At 47.5% G+C, this 20594-nt stretch overlaps 3 protein-coding genes across 3 annotated transcripts in view; all 3 read right to left on the bottom strand.

The window, feature by feature from the left end:
* EIF3I (eukaryotic translation initiation factor 3 subunit I) overlaps positions 1-20594 on the bottom strand; it is a 130200-nt gene that overhangs the window by 33098 nt on the left and 76508 nt on the right. The window lies entirely within an intron of this gene.
* Positions 2871-6949, bottom strand: IQCC (IQ motif containing C). The gene is made up of 5 exons (XM_056847093.1): positions 6898-6949; positions 5112-5255; positions 3764-4109; positions 3373-3491; positions 2871-2909 (listed from the first exon to the last, which is right to left on the bottom strand). Exons 1-5 carry the CDS (start codon positions 6946-6948, stop codon positions 2871-2873), a joined length of 699 nt encoding a protein of 232 aa, XP_056703071.1. The 5' UTR covers position 6949.
* On the bottom strand, positions 11308-18641 carry CCDC28B (coiled-coil domain containing 28B). The gene is made up of 5 exons (XM_056847055.1): positions 18445-18641; positions 17080-17249; positions 14754-14908; positions 13377-13399; positions 11308-11442 (listed from the first exon to the last, which is right to left on the bottom strand). The coding sequence occupies exons 1-5, from the start codon at positions 18603-18605 to the stop codon at positions 11388-11390; spliced, it is 564 nt and encodes a 187-aa protein (XP_056703033.1). The 5' UTR covers positions 18606-18641; the 3' UTR covers positions 11308-11387.

Below are 20594 nucleotides of genomic sequence, written 5' to 3' on the forward strand. Positions count from 1 at the left end.
CATAAATCACAGCAGCAAGTAAATTATAACAAATGTAATGTTCGCTAAATAGTAAATGTCATAAAAACAATAACACATGTAGAAGCCATAACCCCAGTAAGCCATTTTAGGACATCTTGGAGATCAGCACAATGAGTAAATGCCATTTCAGCCTTCCCCTCACTTGCTACCTTGGGAATTTTCCCAACAGAGTCACGACCTTAATCATAAGGACTTAACCATGCACATCCAGATGCAAGCAAGGATGACAATCTTTTCGCTCAGAAAAAAGATCAAACTTGGGAGAGGTGAAGGAGGTTCCAGGACCAAACTGTGATGGACAAAATTATGCATTCACATGAAAACAGCCCAGAGGAGAATTAAGCCCGGAGCATCTTCTGCAGTCCAGTGCCATTCGCTTATGTCAAGCTCTCTGCATACATCCAAGCACTACAGTTTACAATGTCAAACAAGATGCTCTCTCTTAAAGCAAAGATGGTGAACACCCGCTCCACAGGTTTTATTCTGTTATTTTCTTGCAAGTAAACTATGTTCAATGTACATTCTACATTTGTTTTTTAAAAAGTAATAAAAATGATTAAAAAGCAACAGTCCATAGCATATTCCAGAGGAAGAACTGTCTTAGTCTGCCACGGCCAAAGCAACTAAAAGTCCTTTGTGAGCCAAGGTATTCCGCATCCAAGGCATCACAATTGAAAATACCTTGTCACTTTCCCATCACATCACCTACTGTCAGATCCTTTAACTGGAGATGCTGGGGATTGAACCTGGGACCCTCTACATGCAAAACAGATGCTCCATCACCGAGCATGGCTCCTCCCTTCTTCTGCTAGCACACAGAGTGGGGTATTAGAAGACTGGAGCAGACTTGAAGAGGAGCAGGTGGTCCCTAAGATATCCTGGCTCAACAGCTCCAGTACTTACTGCTCTCCAAAATCCAGGAGTCACCAGAGAGGGCACAGCAATGGCTCACCTCTACCAGGACAAATCCAAAAGCCACAGCAACAGGCAACAGTTGGCTAGCCTATGAGAGACGGGCAGGCAGCTTGTTGCCTAACTGCTGATAAATCCTCTACATCACAATGCAAACCCCCAAATCTTGCTCTATCCAGCTCCCTGGTCGACAGTACCCAAGCAGGGTCAGCATTTGGAGTTACACAAGACCTTGAGCTAGGCTTTGTTGGCGATCACTTGCACCTACAGAGAAAGTGTCCTCTCGAGGTAGCTTGATATCAAGCCACGGATAACTCATTTGATCACTTTTACGACAGAAAAGGAATATGCAGAGCAGGCAGCTTGCCTAAGGCGTTTTTTGTGGACCTAGAAACTTTTGTGGACTTCTTTGCAAAGTTGCCCAGGGTGACATATGGATTAGTTCAGAAAAACTCTAAGATCCCTTTGAGTATTTAAAGACAGTAATGGACTGCATAAGGGAGTGTGTGAGTGTGAGCATTTCTCCATAACGCCCCCATAGTATCCATCCCTGGAGATGGGTAGACCTGTGGGAGTTTCTATGTAATGTATTTATTTAGCAGCAAGACAAGGTAACTTTGGGGCAGATCTCCCACTGATATGTTTGGATATGCAATTGTACCTATCTGACGACTAGTTTTCATAAAACAGGGAAATGTTCACCCCTTTTCCAAAACACAGAGCAAGCTGGCCAGGTAGACCTCTGGTAGTAGGGAGTTCCAGAAAGCTGCCGTAACTGAACTTCAGATGGGAGGGACAATGATAGAAATCTCTACAGGACTAGGGTGTAGGTTAACCAAATCAATGCATAGACCTCTTCTAGTGCAGTGCAGTGCACTAGAAGACACAAAGAGCAGACTCCAGACAGTGAAAAAATATTTTTTATTCATAAACAGAAAAAAAGAAGAAAACGTGTTGACACCCTGACAAAGCTCCTCTTTTACTAGAGACCCCCACAGTCCAGATATTGGACCGGTAATGCTGGCTGATGGCAGAAAGAACACTGGAAAAGTTTGACCAGACAACGGCACAACAGGGCTGATTTAAACACATACCTACCTCCATAGGCACAAAAAGACTACTGCACCTGTGGAAAGTCCAGAAAAGAACTGGGGTTCAGCGGCAGAAGTCACAGCGAGGTCCCGAAGGTTCCCAAGCTAGAAGCTCAGCATTCAGGACACTGGCAACCACGAAGCTCTGGCCTACAACTTAAAGCTTACAGAGATGAAGCTCCTTCTTTCAAGTACCCCACAGGCAACAACAGGCAATGCACTCAGGCCAAACACCAGCTAGTTCAGCAAAGGATGCTAAGTAGGTCATTTCAGCTTGGGTTTGCCTCCATCAAGGACTGCACAAATTCAGCCTGCAGAAATATCACTCTGCATCCCCAGCTGCCGTTCCATCAGTGTAATTCCAAGCAGAGTGGCATTTCTGTTGGTGTAGGAGAAAGAGGGTGATTTCTGCCAATTTCCCCACACACAATTGTTCCTGGAGGTCCACTGAGGTCCACTGACCTGACAATTTTGGGAGGCACAGAAGGCTGCTGCAGGAGGGGAAAGAGGGACATGGCTTTTATCCAGCACAACTCCTGTCACACTCCTTAGGATGTAAACCAGACCTACACAAGGTCTCTGTTCATAATACACCCACCATAAGTGCATCGAGAAGTCTGCAGGTAAGCTTCGTTGCTGTTCTCACAAGTCTCAAAGCTGAGCACAATCAGGATCCAGGGAGGCCATGTGGAGTGGTTAACTCCAAACAGCAGCAACAACAGCCTATTTGCTGCCATGGAGGGAATGCCCCCCTACTCTCTTTTCACCAGCAGCTGGCAAAGAAGGGTGAACTTCCAAGTCTGTGTAAACAGGGACCTTGGGACATGTCCACAGGACGGCATTCAGTTACTTGTGGTTCCACAAGCTCTGTTTCAGGTTCAGATACTGGGATGGGGGAAGGGGAGAGAAAAGGGAAAAAAGGAAATCAGCGTTGAGGCAGTTCATTCAAAATGGTATCTTTCGAACAGCATCTAGCACACAGTTGCTTCCAAAATAAATATTACACCAGCATGCTGCTTTGTATTCATCTGCTCCATTCCGAAAGGAGTCATGAATGCATGCCCAGAGTAACATCTCCTTCCCCAACCCCACCCTCGGACAGTCTTAAGCATCTGTTCAGTGTGACAACTAGTGGCTGAACACTCTCAGATTTAAAGGAACACAGAGGCCCAGGACCTCGACTCCCCAACTCAAAGGAAGACCTGTGTCCTAATGCATCTCTTGCTCACAGCAGATCTGTTTGCAAAAGTAGCAAACAAGTACAGAGGGCACAGCAGCACACCTGCCCAACAGTGATCTGGGCTCCAGACATTTACGGGAGTGCCTGAAGCCCCAGAATGCTTCTTACATTCTTACGGCTGACGATGGCTTGTTGCAGCCACAGCAGCTCCATGGTCAGGTGTTTTCGGTACAGCTGGAGGTCAGGCAGAGCTTGAGGCATCTCCGGCACTCCCTGGAAACGGAGCTCTGCACAAGGAGAAGTCAACATTAAGGAGCCATCCCTCATTCCTGTGATTCTCCCTTCCCTCTATTCCCTCTGTGCACTGATGAAATTTGGTGTGTAGGTTCTTAGGGGCAGGGAGCTCTTGGGGGGGTGTACTGATGCTACTTTGTGTCAAACAACATGTAAATGCTATAAAAACCAACTGAACTGGTAACTGCAGAGTGCACAAAAGGTAGATTATGCAAGGGGAGGGGAGTTCAGATGTCTACAGGAGGGGGGGTTCCACATGCCTTACCTCGGCTCAGTCTAGGAGACTCCATATCCAGGATAAGGCTGCCCCATTCAGACGACACATTGCTGCAGTCTTTGCCTTCTGCATTCTCTCCTGGCAGGACACTGGCATTCCCAAGGGGCTCAGCCATAGGATGATCTGGAACCAGCCTCACATCACCAGCCCCTACTTCCACAGCCATTTCATTCAGAAGCTGGCTCGGAGGCTGCATCTCGCAGTCATGTTCAGTCTCGGTTTGTAATGTCTCTTGACGACTAGGCTTCCGCACCTCTGTGTGGGCACTGACCTTCTTGTTGAATGCAGCATTTTGGCCACTTAATTCCTTTCCTTGACTTGGCTTCTGGGCAGACTAGATTGAAGACATCAAGCAGGGACAAGGGCACGAGAGTCAGAAAGATATTACACGGTCCACCTGGCCCAGAAAGTGCAATATGCTAGTCATCTACACGTCCTTCTCTCTGGCAGAGAGACCAACAAAGCAATCTGGGTCTCCTTCAAGACCCACAAATACATAGTGACGATAACGTCCAGAAGCAATGTCTGACATTGTGAGAAGCAGCACCAAATCATCCATCAATGCAAGCTCCCGCCCACAAAGGCTCCAGCTGCAGCATGTCTTCCTAAGCACTTCGCTGCCTTTCCTACGCTAGACCCATGTGGCTATTCTTCTCTTTGAGGAGAGAAAATTCTGCCAATCAAACTAAACTCACAGTTAATCCATTAATTCTCAAATAGTATCCTGTGAGATAACTGACACAAGAAGCAAAACACAGAATTAAAGCGTCCCAATGAGTCCTCAAAATACTCCCTCCAAACAAGAGGCTTCCCCTCCCCCCCCCCCGGTTCTTTGTTATGGTCTTGCCTTCTTCCAGTTTGCCTCTTTCAGGGAACTCCATGCCTGCTCTCTACATTAGTTTTAATGGCTTGACATTCACTGCCTTGGGGATTGTATTTGGGTGGTAAGACGGCAAGAAATGTTTTAAAAACATATATAAAATATGAAACCTCCTTATACCGAGCCAGGCTATTGGCCAGTTTAGTTCAGTACTGTCTATTCCGATGGGCCGCAGCTCTTCAGGATCTGTTGCAGATATTGTTCCCTATCACTGAGTTGTACCCCACCTGTATGCTGCACGGGGGCGGGGGGGATCAATTTGCTTAGTTTTATCCAGCTGTCCTAATAGTGTCACCTTTTCATTCTTATTTTATGAAAAAAAATCAAACAATTCAATCACTGCCTTTTAAGAGGCCAATTTAGATTTTCCTATGTTCCTTTCTGGTGAAATTTAAAGCCTAAGACATTAAATGCACTACTGCCTCCATCAAAAGCAACATGAACCAACCCTTTTACCTTTGAGAGAAACACAGGCTTTGGTATGGAGTGTTGACTCCACTGCAGCTGATCCAGATTCCCTTCAATCTGCTTTACTATGCTCTCATACTCTCCCTTTAAGCATTGAAACTTTTTTCTGATGAGGTGACCCCGAACACATGCCTAGGAAGAAAGAACCATTCTTTAATATCAAGGATGAGAATGAAATAACAGAACGGACCAACTCCTTGCCACAAGACAAGGCCACATAGATCAACTGACTAGAACGTTTTTCCTCTGGCTGTGCTGTGCCTTTAACAGCCACCTGACAAACACAATTTAAGCATGTCTATCACTTTATCTCCAAGCCCGAAAAAGCTTTACCTGCTAAACCACATTATGTCAGGCAGTTACTAAAGGCTCAGGAGCAGGGGCAGCAGCAAAGATGCAGTTTCAAAACAAAAAAGTGGCCCTATGTATTTGTCTAGTAGCCTGTGGGAATACTATGAACATTTTTTTTTGCCCTCAAGTCACAGGCAACTTATGGCGACCCCGTAGGTTTTTCAAGGCAAGAGACATTCAAAGGTGGCTTGCCTTTGCCTGCTTTCATGTCACTACCCTGGTATTCCTTGGTGGTCTCCCATCCAAATACTAACCAGGGCTGGCCCTGTTCAGCTTCCAAGATCAGGCTAGCCTGGGCTATCCAGGTCAGGGCACTATGAACATAGCATATCCTAATTTCAAAAAAGCTTGTGATAAAGTGCCACATGATATTATGGTTAGCAAACCATGCAGACCTGATCCATCAGGTTGCTTTTATGCAGCCTGGAGAACCAGACCCAAACAGTTCTCACCCCTCCCACTTCATCAATCTATACTCTGGAAGGAAGTTTTGAGTGGGACCCAGGACCCTGCAACATTTTTATCAGTGACTTAGATGGGGGAGAGAAATCTTTATCAAATGCGCAGATAACACAAAACTGGGAGGAAACGGCAGCTTCCAAGTATACACGCTGGCATCACACTCCCCGCTAAGCTCCTCCGCCTCCCCAGGCACACACACACACCCCAAAAAAAACCTCCAGGAATTTCCCAAGCCAGAGTTGTCAACCCTAAAATTCAAATATGACCTCGGTAGCTTGGAAAGCTAAAACTGAAAGTCAAGAGAAATGAATGCACAATTGAATCAAATAGACGACGAAGGGCGCTACGTCAAATATGACCTCGGTAGCTTGGAAAGCTAAAACAGAAAGTCAAGAGAAATGAATACACAATTGAATCAAATAGACGACGAAGGGCGCTACGTGGTTTAGCAGCAGTGCATGCAAAAAAGGACCTTGAGACTGGCCTGGCGTGAATCTATGGGGGTTACCGCACTTGTATTCCCAGCAATGTATTAAGAGTTTGAAAATGTTATAAAAAATACTGTTCGCACTTTGTCTGGCCCCTTTAGCTGTGAAGACGTCTTCCAACCATTTATAAGCCTTGGTATCCAAAAACCCTTTTAAAGCGATGCTTTTTATAACATTTTCAAACTCTTAATACATCACTGGGAATACAAAGTGCGGTAACCCCCCAAAACTGAAAATGAGTCTTCAGGATAGTGCGGCTACAAAAAAAAAAAGGGGGGGGGCTAATGTCTAGCCTACTTCATAGGGTCGTTGTGAGAAAAACATGCATGCACACACACACACACCCTGGAGAAAGAGCAGGATAAAACGAACAGAAGGAAACGAGGGCCTAAGAAACAAGGAGGGACAGCCGCTCTCCTATTGATTTCCGTCCCCCCCCACGCGCCCCCCGCCATCTTATTCCGTTTTCCCACCTGCAGCGCCATCACTCTCCTCATAAACTGCTCTCCTTCCTCCAGTGCCATCTTCCTCCTCCCAAGCAAACGCTAGTAGAGACCGCTCCAGCTGCCCGGGCAACCGCGCCTGCCGATGACGTTACGAAGCGCGACAAGCAGGCCCCCCACCACAGCCCCTTGTTCCCTCTTGCAATTCCAGAGACCGGCCTCAAGGTGGCGTTGCCCAGCAGCCGCCCGGTGCTTGGGTGGGAGCGAAGAACGCGGCGTTTTGTCAGATTTGAAACGCAGTGGCTTGCGCATGCGCATTGAGTTTGCTTTAAATGTTTCTCAAAGCAGCAGCAGAAAGAGTTTGAAACCATCACTTCACATCTATTTTGTGAAGTAATGTATCCTTTGTCATTTTTGGTCCAGCCTTTCCTCCAAGGAGCTCAGCTCAGGGAAGACATATTCCCCCCCCAAAGAACACCCTCTATTTTATGCCCACCATAACCCCGTGATTTTCCTGCCCGAGTGCCATTTGAACCCACTCCCCAACCATTCTCCAACAATTACCGCATTCAGAAGAACAGTGATCTCTTCTCACTAGGGAACTCCTTCAGATCCCCTTTAGGAAATAGTATAGGCTGTTACCACACCAGCGATGTATCAAGAGTTTGGAAATGTTATTAAAAATTCTGTTCGCACTTTCAGTGTATTCCCAGCGATGTATTAAGAGTTTGAAACTGTTATAAAAAATACTGTTCGCACTTCGTTTGGCCCCTTTAGCTGTGAAGACGTCTTCCAACCATTTTTTTAGCTGTGGCATCCAAAAACCCTTCTAAAGCGATGTTTTTTATAACATTTTCAAACTCTTGATACATCGCTGGGAATACCTAGTGCGGTAACAGCCATCAGGCATGTGTATCTGAAAAGTAATGGAGGAGACCCAAATAATTTCTGAGCCAGGATCTGATCCTGCCAGGCTCAAACCAAACTAATGCAGGATCGTGAGCTTTCTGGAGCTAATCTGGCCCCCATCTCTTGTCTCTAGGAATGGACCCAGGTTCCAGAGGTTGATGGATTCCAAACCCCAGGTTAAAATAGTAGGCGAGAAGACTGGCCCTTTAACTTATTGGGGAAATTTCTAGTGGGCTGCTGGCAGCCAGGAACAAACTGAGCCCCCTGTACAGCATTGGCCACACTGTCCGGGCTCAGACTCTCCAATTGCTTCCTTGTGTGCTGCTCTCCTTGGCAAGAACCAATGATCAAGACTGTTCCTGCTCTGGGGGCAAATCTGAGTTGAACAGCCCCTATGGGTGCAGGAAGCCCCACTGAGGCATAGGACTGTCAACCCTAGGTTTGAAAATTCCTGGAGATTTGAGGGGCGCCCACCTGGACATTCCCCAGGCCCTGCCTGGAGGTTGGCAACCCCACTGAGACACTTAAGAACATAAGAAAGGCCCTGCTAGATCAGACCAAGGCCCATCAAGTCCAGCAGTCTGTTCACACAGTGGCCAACCAGGAGCCTCTAGGAAGCCCCCAAACAAGACGACTGCAGCAGCACTGTCCTGCCTGTGTTCCTTGGCATGCTGTGCCTGCTTTTAACATACCCAGCTTCTCCTGTTATCTTGGCTGAGCCAAGTTCCATGCTGCCAGGTCTGCAAGATCTCTGTCTCACTCATGCTTCTCCTGAAAGAGTCCTGGGGGAAACGGAAAGAACCCACAAAACTTCCCAGTTACCAATCCTGGAAGATAAATCAAAATGAAACGGGCAACACCAGATCAACATCTTTTTATTTAAATGGTTCTAATGAGTTGATACCAATGGCTTTTAAACAAGGAGGGGGAATAATTTTCAAGAGATGTAATCAATTTTAGGAGACCATTGAATTACCAGGGTCCAAGAGAGGTTAAACTGCCCCAGGCCCCACAAAACTGAGGGCCCTCAATCTATTGGTTCTTATTGCCCAATGGACAACCAAGGCTGTGCCTGCCTGACCTTTGACCTTCTGAGCAGTGGCTTACAGAGGCAGCTAGGAAGCCTGTTTGCCTACTCCATGAATCAGCATTCATTATTATTAACGGGTTTAGTATTTGATAATGATACACACTAAACTATATACCAATTTATTGCACGGATATTCCTTGTACTTAGAGCAGGATTTGAATCCAGTAGTACCTTCAAGACCAATGAGATTTCCAGGGTATAAGCTTTAGCAAGTATACGCTTTCGAGGGTCAAAGGGATTCCCAACAGCTCATACCCTGAAAATCTTATTGGTCTCCAAGTTGCTACTGGACTCGAATCTTGCTCTTCTACCGCAGACTGACTGATCTACCCACTTGAAACTACTGCATGTACTTCAACACTCTAGATTATCTACTGACAGCCTTGTGGGGGGGACTGCTGGAAGAGGCCCCAAAAGCTGTGCTTCAACCCGAGTTACCTTCCCGCAATCCCAGTCTTCAGAGGATTCCTTGGGAGCACTCGCCAAATCACCCAGCCTGTTGTCACATAGCAGGTCACATTTGGTCACTTTGCAGATGGATTAACAGCATTGATGCAGAAGCACTTGGAGAGCTCAAGGGAGAGGCCGTGGCTCAGTGGTAGAGCATCTGCTTGGCATGCAGAAGGTCCCAGGTTCAATCCCCGGCAAAGGGACTAGGCAAGTAGGTGATGTGGAAGACCTCTGCCTGAGACCCTGGAGAGCTGCTGCCGGTCTGAGTAGATAATACTGACTTGGATGGACCCAGGGTCTGATTCAGTATAAGGCAGCTTCATGTGTTCATGAGGGCTTCTGTCCACACAGAAGTGCCGCCCGTTTAAACTCTTATCACGCCACATCACTGAATTTTCTACTTCAATGCAAACCCTCTGCTGTTGTTGTTGGTTTGTTTCCTATTAACCAAATCACAAACAAGGTTGCACAAAAGAAGTCAAGATTGCGTGCTGGGGACTGCAGCCTCAATAAAAAGGGAGCCCGGGGGGGGGGGGTCGTAGCCAAATGGCAGAGGTTACAACAGAAACACCACAATTTTTTATTAATTGTATGCTTAAATTCCTTGAGAGTTCACTTACAGCGCATTCCTAAGGAGAGTTACTCCAGTTTAAGCCCATTGAAATGAATGGGTTTAGACTGGAGTAACTCTCCTTAGGAATGCACTGTTAGCAGCGGACAGGGTGGTTGTTCTTGTGGGTAGCTTTCAACCCACACTGAGGTGACTTTCACACATGTTGGATCGTGCACTGTGAGGAAATCAAAAACCCCATGTGTATAGTCGTAGTTGTAAATAGCCAAGTATGTGTATTAGAATGAATTTAATGTCTGGTTGTGTAAGGGAAAACATAACAATCATGCAAATTAAGGGCTTGCAAAATTAAGCTGTGGTATCAATCCTTAGCTGGATAAGAAAAGAGCCAGCCAGCAGGGACAATGTAGCCATCTGATTGGCCCTTTTAGCAGACTTGGATAACAGCCAATCAAAAGGGAGAGGTTTCAATCCCCCTTCAATCTATCAGTAGGCTGACCTCTCAGACCAAAAACTCAGAAGGGAGACTCAGAGGAAGAGTTCTGGAGGACTTCCAAAGACAGAGCCAAAATCTATAAATAGCTACAGCAGAGAAATCCCTTAGATCATGGAAGGTGCCTGAAGAGCTGAGGATGATGTAGACCAGGGAGGGCAGAATAGCTGTAGAGACAGCTTGGCCCCAGCAGCCTGACTACAGCCAGTCTCAAAGGAGTCCACGAAGGGAGCTGCTACTTTGGAGTGCAGGGAAGGGGAGATCCCCCTCCCCCTGAGAATGCGGGCAGAAAAGCCTCAGAATACTGTACGTTTGAAATTAGCAAGAACGGTTCTTAAGGTTTCTATTGTTCTTATCAAGTTGCCGTTAAATATTAAAGAATGTTGTTTTGTTTGGATTTTAAAAAGAGTTATTTTTTTACTTGGGAAATAAGTGCTTGAGGCCTAACTATGTTTACCAACCCCACGATCCTGACATGCACTTTCAATGCGCTTTTAGCAACTGTATTTGCCTGTAGGAAAACCCAGTTGCAAACGATTTATACGTGGCGTTGAAAGTGCATGATCCAACGTGTGTGAAAGCAGCCTGAAACTCATGCTAAACTCCCCACGAGATGGGGGGCTGGCCCACTAGAAGCTGAAGCACCGCATGGCCCAATGACAGCACTCCCCCCCACCAAGGTCTCCTACAATGTCACAAAGGTATCCAGGGCACAATCCCGGGGCGCAGCAGAGCAGATTCCTCTGGACTTTCTTCCATTGGCACTTGCCCCGTTTCATTCTCCAGGAGTTGGCTACTTCTGTGCTTGACTTTTCCGCAGGTGGTTTGAACCCAGGCCCCGATCCCTGTTTCCCCCTAGATAGAGCTAACTGATTTCAGCCTTCTTTCCCCGAGTCATTCGGAGGCGGACTCCAGTGCGAGTGTCTTTCCTCTCTCAGGCCTGCTGTTCCTCTGCCAAGGGTTCCCACTCTGCTCGAGAGACGACTCGGGCTGCTGCTTCGCTTCCTCTAGGCTGTGGAGGCATCTTCCAGGTCAGGGTTTTCTGCCAAGTGCAGCTTTTGGCTGAGGTAGTGTATTAAGTGAAAACGGAGGAGCCAAGATCTTGTCCCCTCCCCAACAGTTCTCCAGGCAGAGGCCACATCTGTATAAACAGTTACTCCAGTTACCAGCTTAAATGCGTCATTCCTGTACTATACTCACTGACAGAGGAAGCAGTAAGAGCAAAGTCACCTCTTCGTAAAAAGGAGACAGCCCTCTTTCTAAGCCAGCATGGTGTAGTGGTTAAGAGCAGTGGTTTGGAGTGGTGGACTTTAATCTGGAGAACCAGGTTTGATTCCCCACTCCTCCACATGAGCGGCGGACACTAATCTGGTGAACTGGATTTGTTTCCTCACTCCTCCACGTGAAGCCAGCTGGGTGACCTTGGGCTAGTCACAGCTCTTAAAGTTCTCTCAGCCCCACCTACCTCACAAGGTGTCTGTTGTGGGGAGGGGAAGGGAAGGTGATTGTAAGCCAATTTGATTCTTTCTTAAGTGGTAGAGAAAGTCGGCATATAAAAACCAACTCTTCTTCTTGTGCTTTACAGTGTTATGTAGGCACACAACCAGTCCCCTACATTCTGTCACATTCTAGTATGACCAATGGACAAAAGCCAGGAAGAGGCACGTAGACAGGTGCAGGTTTGATAATCAGTAGACTGGGGTGACTGGAGGAAAGGGAGCAGGTATAGCCCCCACCCTAACAGCATCTGCAAAGGTACCCCAGTACTTTTTCCCACAAGTGAATGGCTGCCATTCAAATGGGGGGAGTTAGCAAGAGAGGACCCCCAGCACAGTGTGCCTCAGGGCTGTGTGTTGCCAGGTATCCTCTGGAATGGGATTTCTGAAGTTTGTGTGTGTGTTTACATGCAATAGATCCTGGCAAAATGCAAGCCTTCCCCTCCATTCATATCCTATCTGCCCTAGTACAGATTCTGCTAGTTGACTGTATTTAATAACCAACATTTAGAGAGTATCTTCTAAGCATTCGCAAATTTCTCTGGTAAATCTTGCATTCCATATTATTAATAATAATCCTTCCAACAACCCTGTAAGGTAGATCAGCCAAATTATCCTCATACTGCTGATGGGGTGGGAGTGAGACCAAGGGAGAGCATTTGCCTAAGGCCGCCTGATGAGTTCATGGTAAAGGGGAGATTTGAAGGGCGGTGGGGAAGACCTTCTGGCTCACAGCTCCTGTTCTCATGTCACAATGTTCAAAGAAGTTCCCAATGAGACCCAATGGGTCCAACTAGACTTAATGCTGTAGGCCTGCAATTGGAACTCCAGAGGTGTTCTTTGATCCTGAGAAGCAGCCAAGTGTGTGTGTGGAGGAAAATATAGACTTGGATCATGGTGCTGGGCGGGGGGGGGGGGAGGTATTTTCCCTCTGCACTGTTTCCCCAGTCAGAAATGCCCCCACCCAGATCCTTTAAATTCTGCACGGGTGCAAGGAAGATGCTCCCTTCCCCCTAGTGCGCTTAAAGCAGCCAGTGGGGAATCGACACGCCTCCCGTCCCAATGCTGTAGTCCCAATCCATGATCAACTGACTGCATTTTAGCATCAGAATAGATACGGGAGGGGCTGTGGCTCAGTGGTAGAGCATCTGCTTGGCATGCAGACGGTCCCAGGTTCAATCCCTGACATCTCCAGTTAAAGGGACTAGGCAGCTGGGTGATGTAAAAGACCCCTGCCTGAGTCCCTGGAGAGCTGCTGCTGGTCTGTGTAGACAATATTGACTTTGATGGACCAAGGGTCTGATTCAGTATAAGGCAGCTTCATGTGTTCATACCTGCAGTCACAGAATTCCAGCCTCATGTATAGTTTGACCTCAGTCCACCACAGAGACACAACGTCCTTTCCTCTCGAGAAGAATGACCCGTCCACTCCACGACCCCAGTCCTGCTCCCCCCTTTGCAGCACCAACTGCCCCCCTTCAGCCCCCATAGGAAGGATACATGGAGTTGCTGAGCTCTTCCAACTGCAAAGGGAAAGAAGAAAACCATCAACAAAGGCAAGCAGCTTTAAAACTGGCCAAGTGAGGGTTGCCAGCTGTGGGTGGGGAGAGATTTGGGGGCCAAGCCTGGCAAAAATGCAGAGTTTGGGGAGGGGAGAGGAGCTCGCTGGGTAAGTAATGCCATAAAATCCATCCTTCAAAGCTGCCATTTTCTCCAGGGCAACTGATCTCTGTAGTCTAGAGATCAGTTGTAATTTGGGGAGAAATCCAGGCCCCACCTGAAGGTTGGCGACTCTAAGCCAAGACACCAGAGGCCTCCAGCACCAAGGATTGGGAAGAGGCAACTGTGCAGATGGAAACAAGTGCGAGGCAAGCTCAAGGACACTCCAGGCTATAGCACCAAAGAAAGAAGATTCAGGGGCGAAAAGAAAACAAGTTTCCACAGGCAAAGAACCACATGTCACAGGGTGGGGTGTAAAAATTATGTCGTTTAGCTAGCTTTAAAACTTGGTGTGGGGGGGGAAAGGTAGAAGAGTTGGTTTTTATATGCCAACTTACTTTACCACTGAAGGAAGAATCAAACCGGCTTTCAATCACCTTCCCCTCCCCTCCCCACAACAGACACCCTGCGAGGTAAGTGGGGCTGAGAGCTCGAAGAGAGCTGTGACTAGCCCAAGGTCACCCAGCTGGCTTCATGTGTAGGAGTGGGGAAACAAATCCAGCCCACCAGATTAGCCTCCGCCGCTCATGTGGAGGAGTGGGGAATCAAACCCGGTTCTCCAGATCGGAATCCACCACTCCAAACCACCGCTCTTAACCACTACACCACGTTGGCTCTCATAGGGCTTAACCAAAGAAGTGGACCTGGAACAGGCTCTCTAGGAAGAAAGCTTTACAAATGACACCACACTGGGAGAGGGAAGGCTTTACTCCACAAGGCACTAACCTGGCCTCTGCTAGAGGCACTCAGAGCAAAGCCTCTCCTCAAGATCTCGGTGGGTGGTTGATCAATCATTTGCACATATGGTGGTGGATAGTGCCGTGAAGTCATAGCTGACTTATTGAAACCTCGCAGGGTTTTAAGGCAAGAGACGCTTTTGCCTGCCTCCGCGTGGGCTGAAAGAGTTCTGAGAGAGCTATGACTGGCCTATGTAAACCCTCCACAAAGCTGACTTCTCAGCGTCACGGAATACACACAAACATTCTAACTGCTTGGGGAGATTGACTGTTTAAATCTCAAATATTTCAGGTCAATTGGTTATACAGATTTCTAGAACGCCTTGGGTAAAACTTGTGACTCAATTTCAAGCTGAAGGAGAGGATGGGAGAAAGAAGAACAGGCAAAAAAGGAAGGACTGAGATCCTCTGCAGCTCTTACGTTTGTCAGTAGCTGATCCAGATTCCTGTCGGCCACAGTTTTCTTCTGGTCCTCAGAGAGCTCCTCCACGTAGACATCCAAGCTGAAGTGCAGACGGGCCAACTTCTCCTGCATCTCCCGAACGTGCTCTAATTGTTCGAAGGAACATTCCTTTCCTGTGCCAGTCCGGAAGGGAAACATGGGCGTTACCCTGTGCAGTCTCCAAGAGATACCAAAACAAACCTCCAACTCTGCTTCCCTCACAGGCAGAGTATAATCCTGGTGGGAAACGCAATTCCCAGTGGTGACATATGAACACACATGGAGCTGCCTTCTACTGAATCAGACCCTTGGTCCATCAAAGTCAGTACGGTCTACTCAGACCGGAAGTGGCTCTCCAGGGTCTCAGGCAGGGGTCTTTCACGTCACCTACTTGCCTAGTCCCTTTAACTGGAGAGGCCGGGGATTGAACCTGGGACCTTCTGCATGCCAAGCAGATGCTCTACCACTGAGCCACAACCCCTCCCCTTAGACCCTTTTGCCCCCAGTTCACTGATTTGAAATATCAATTTTGCTTAAGTGTTAAAAAAATGTTTTCTGCCATTCAGTAAAGCAGAGGTAGCAGGCATGCTATAAACTGAGGTCAGTTTCAAAACCCACGCGTTGAACAGATGACCAGCGATGGGTTTTATAGTCGCTTTAGCAGATGAACAGCAATTTGACCAGAAATTCAATAGACCTCATCACATGAGATTGGGGCTAGAAGACTGGTCTGGGATTGGAGTGTCCTCGGTTCAAATCCTTGCTCATCCATAAAGCTTAGAGAGTGAACTCGGATCTATCCTACTCGGCAGGGTTGTTGATGGGGGAAACATGGGGGAAAGAACTCACATAAGCCATCCTAAGCTCCTTAGAGTGAAAGGAAAGATACAAATGTGAAAAACAGGTAAGTTATTGGGGATAGCCACCCCCCTCCAATGAACACATGAAGCTATCTTATACTAAATCAAACCCTTCATCCATTAAGGTCAGTACTCATTTACTCAGACTGGCAGCAGCTCTCCAGACTCTCACATCACCTACTATCTGATCCTTTTAACTGGAGATGCCGGAGATTGAACCTGGGACATTCTACATACCAAGCAGATGCTCTACCACTGAGCCATGGCCCCTCCCTGAATCATGTCCCCTCCAGTGCTGGTAACCTTCCCGCTAAAGCTTGATATTTATTTTGCTTTCTTTCCTACTCTGTCCCAAAAAAGGGCTCTGGATGGGCTGCCACATGCCCTTGTCTTTAAGGACATCCCAAAAGCTCTGCTGGTTGAGACTAAAGGCCACCTTTCTGCCAACTTGGAAGGCTTTAAGAGGGAAGTGGACATGTTCATGGAGGAGGGGGGTATTCATGGCTACTAGTCAAAATGGATACTAGTCATGATGCATGCCTATTCTCTCCAGGATCAGAGGAGCATGCCTATTGTACTAGGTGCTTTGGAACACAGGCAGGACTCTGCTGCTGAAGTCGTCTTGTTTGTGGGCTTCCTAGAGACACCTGGTTGGCCACTGTGTGGACTTGATGGACCTTGGTCAGATCCAGCATAGCCTTTCCTGTGTGCTTATGGTTCTCTTTGCAAAAGCAGTCAGCCAGATCCCCCCAGGAAGCCCGTAAACAGGACACTGCTAGCTAACCAGAACCTTGCTATCTAACCAGAACCCTCCACGTTCAGACGGAGTAGCCTCTGAGAGCCAGCAGCTGAGAGGGGGCACTGAGAGGCAGACAATCTGCCTTTGTCTGCCTCTCAGTGCCCCCTCTCAGCTGCTGGCTCTCAGAGGCTACTCCGTCTGAACATGGAGGGTTCTGGTTAGCTAGCAAGGCTCAGAGCTCCCCAACATATTCGGCCAGTCTGTTTTTAAAGCCATCCACTCTGAAGGCTGTCTACACGTCTCGTGGCTGGGGATTCTGCCCACTTCCTCCCATCTGCGCTGAGCCAGCTGCCAACCAGTTTTTTTTAACCACGCAGTCCTGTGAGCTGAGCTACAGATGACAGACAGTAAGTTACCCGAGGCCACCCAACAAGTGGCCAGAGTTGGCGTCGGAACACCCAGAACAGATTCCACCTAACTTTTTGGGTTTCCGTGAGCTGTGACCGGCACACATCGAAGTTGCCTCGTTTTACCCTCGCAACAACCCTGTGAGATGAAGAAAAAGACCAATCCATAGCTCCCAAGTGAGCTGAACAGGGATTCGAACCGAAGCCTCCCTGATCCCAACCCCATGCTTTGCCAATTACAGCCCACCGGCCAGGAGAGCCATCAGTTCTGCACACCCTTCTGATGGCGCGGGACTTACCGAAAGCCTGCAGCTTCCCAGAATGGAAGTCATTCAGCAGGTTCAAGAGCCCTCCCTCCATTTCGTACACATCCGAGACGTCCGTCAGGAAAGAGTGCTGCAGAGGGGCAGCTACCGTGGTCCCCGTGCTGCCTGCAGGCTGGGGGGCTCGGGGCTTCTCTTTGTTCGCTCTGCAACAGACACAAAGGACAATAAGAGGCAAACCCAGCCTGGGAGACGGCAAGCAGCCTCACTTCCCCTTTCCGTTCCAAGGAGGCATGGTGCGGGGGGGGGGGGGCAGTGCAATCTGCTTCCTCATGCTACAGGGTCAGCTGAGAAGGTACATGTAGAAGGCAGTGGCCAAGAATCTTCCTGGGGTTCAGCCTGGTCTCCTTACAGGGAGCGACTGAAACAGCCCAAATGATGGGGTGGCCTCATGCGGCCTGGGCTGAAGAGCTTCATCTTCTACACGTGTCTGCTGCTATCATACTGCCCTTGTACAAATCCATGGTGAGACCACACTTGGAATACTGTGTACAGTTCTGGTTACCAGGACTAAAAAAGGATGTTGCATAGCTTGAAAAGGTGCAGAAAAGAGCAACCAAAATGATCAGGGGACTAGAGCAACTGCCCTATGAGGAGCGGTTAAAACGCTTAGGGCTTTTTAGCTTGGAAAGAAGGTGGTTAAGGGGACACATGATAGAGGTCTGTAAAATTATCCAGGTGTACTTCATCACAGGGTCATCTCTGTCCAGGCTGGTATCTTGGCCTCAGATGCTGGGGTGGAGGGAACTGCTCTTCAATACACCATTATCAAAACACTTCAACACAATCTAAGAGATCCTCAGGGCATTTAACATAACATTTTCACAGAATCCCCAAACAACCTTTTTTATCAGAGCTGCTATAAAAAATTGCCAAATATTTTTCTTTTAAAAAGGCCTCATACCTGGGCACCTTAAGCTGAGCGCCCCTAAGCATGTGCAGAGGGTCCTCCCTTTGTGAAGGGATCCAGCTTTTATAAAAAATGGTTTAAGGACAGAACAGCTAAGCATAGGCAAAGTGCTTTTTTCTCACGGAAAGCTCTTTTAAAATCAGCATAAGGGCAAAACATGTTTGAGCTAAAACCAGAGAAGAGCCCCCCCCCAAAAAAAACCACATCCCCCCCCCCCGACTTTACATCTTTCTGTTCTGGGAGCTTGCTAATAGGCAACCTATCTGACGTACCCAGCAAAGAGAGCTTTGGCTCTTGAAAACTTAAACCTTGGAAATGTGGTCGGTCTTTAAGATGCTACTGGACATAAATCTAACCCTACCCAACGGGTTCCAGGTTAAAACACTCTACACCAAGGAAACCATTCAGATCTGCCCTAGTCCTGAACAGACCTCTTGAACTTGGATCTTTGCTTCGGTGATGGGAGGTGAGGCATCCCCAGGGAGAAGGAAGTGCTCTTGCTGGCAGGGACCGGCAGCTTGCGCAAAGCGCTGGAGGGCATTGGCTGAGCCAGGTGGGCCTTGGGGCTCCTCTTCTTCTTCTTCTCTTCCATCTCTCAACCGGTCACGTCCCTCAGCTACCCACAGGAAGGCCTTGGGGTGGTGGTGATGGGGGGCAATACTTCAAAAGAAATAAAGAACAAAGCATTTAGCCATGATGCTGTGGACCCTCCACATAAAGAGGCAATATATCTTCAAGTACTAAAAGCTGAAGGGCAAACTACAGGGGAGGGCTGCTTGGTTGCTCAGGGGCTCTGCAGAAACAGGATACCGGGCTAAAGGAGCCTTTAAACCAATTCAGCTGGGCTCTTGAGTGCACAGAATTAGTTTTTTGCCTTTCTAATTACAAGTGCACACATACCCTACAAAAATGAAAACACTCTAAACTGGTGGAACCCTGACCTGGATGGCCACGCTGATGTGGTACAGTCCTGCCAGAGCCACAACTGCCTGCTGATTTTGTAGTTCAGCAATATCTACCCCCCCTGCCCCGGGTTCCTGGAAATGGGTTCAACTAAAATTTGGGGGTCCCGTTTTTCGGGCCCTACAGTGGTCCCTATGCCTCAAAAATGAGCGCCATCTGTTTATGATTTCAACACGATGATTTTACGGGGTGGTTAAATTGTTTTATTTTTATATTGTGATTTTAGTGTATTTTACTGCATTTTATGTATTAAGTATTATGTTGTTCACCGCCCTGAACCCGGCCTTTGCTGGGGATTGAGGGCAGGATAAAAATCAAAACAAACAAAGGTAACACCCCTCATTTTCACAAGAAATTATCTGCAGAAATGACATAGCCCGGAGTTTTCCTGGTTTAGAAGAGATTTACTAAGATTCCCCTCTTCTACTCCTCCCATCAGTTATTCAGGATCCGTATTCAAGGAGGGGCATTGGGTTGAGGGCATGGAAGGCGACAGACAAGGCCCCATTGGTCTCCCCTGTCCACGGACCGTATCTTATTGCCGCTGGAACACTCTCTGTGGCCCTCTCAGCTGCCCTGTCTTTAGATGCATCACATTCCTCCGATCCCTCTTCCCCTCAAAGGCTGCCTTCAGCCTCTAGCTGCTGAGCCCTAGTTAAAAGAAGTCCAGCGTTCTACTACACGGCCAAAGAATCGTCGAATTTGCAAAAAAGGGAGGAAAAGTAGTCTTGCAGCATCTTACAGACAAACAGGTGGATTGTGGCAGAAGCTTCTATGGGTCAGAGCCCGCTTAATCGGATGCATGAAGTGACTTCACAGGGCAGCAGGTATACAAAAATGCAGAGGGGAAGAAATTACAAAGAGTGGGACTAAAAGACTCCAAAACAAGAGGCCTAAGTCTGGGGCATTTCTATGCAAAACTATACCAAAAATACAGCGACTACTGGCAACAGCTGTAATCAGGGATATAACAGGGCCTACCTGGTTACAGCAAATAATTTTACACCTCTTGTGGTTAAGAAAGCTCATCTCTGTTAAGAAAAGGGTCCCTGGGTCCCCAGTTATCATAATTAATAACCATTAATGCTGTTGACTAATTCTAATTTAACCATATTTTTTCTGGGTTCTCCTTTAAAAGCTCCTTTCTTGAAGAACGGTGACTTTTCTGCCAGCAACGTATATCTTCTGCCCTCAGACACCACTTCATGCTGCTGCTGGTGGTAGGCTCCAGCCCTTGACAGCATCTGCCACAAAAACCAGCTGGTCTTTAAAGTGCCGCAAGGGCCATTTATGCATGGGAGGTTTTGCCTTGGATTTGCCACCCTCTAGATCAGTGGTTCCCAACCTTTTTTGACCAGGGACCACTAGGACTTTTTTGTTCGGTGCAGGGACCCCAAGGTTCAAAATAAAAATGCTGAGAATTTGAAAATAAACTTTAATCATAACTGTTAGTTAAACATTAAACTTAGAATAATATTTGAATATATATTTTTATAATAGAGAACTTTTAATTGAAAATATTAATTTATTATGGGTTTATAACTTTGTTTTGCGGACCTTAATTTAGTTCTCGCGGACCCCTGGGGGTCCACAGACCCCTGGTTGGGAACCAGTGCTC

The sequence above is a fragment of the Euleptes europaea genome, chromosome 3, assembly GCF_029931775.1.
Source record: "Euleptes europaea isolate rEulEur1 chromosome 3, rEulEur1.hap1, whole genome shotgun sequence".
Taxonomy (NCBI): Eukaryota; Metazoa; Chordata; class Lepidosauria; order Squamata; family Sphaerodactylidae; genus Euleptes; species Euleptes europaea.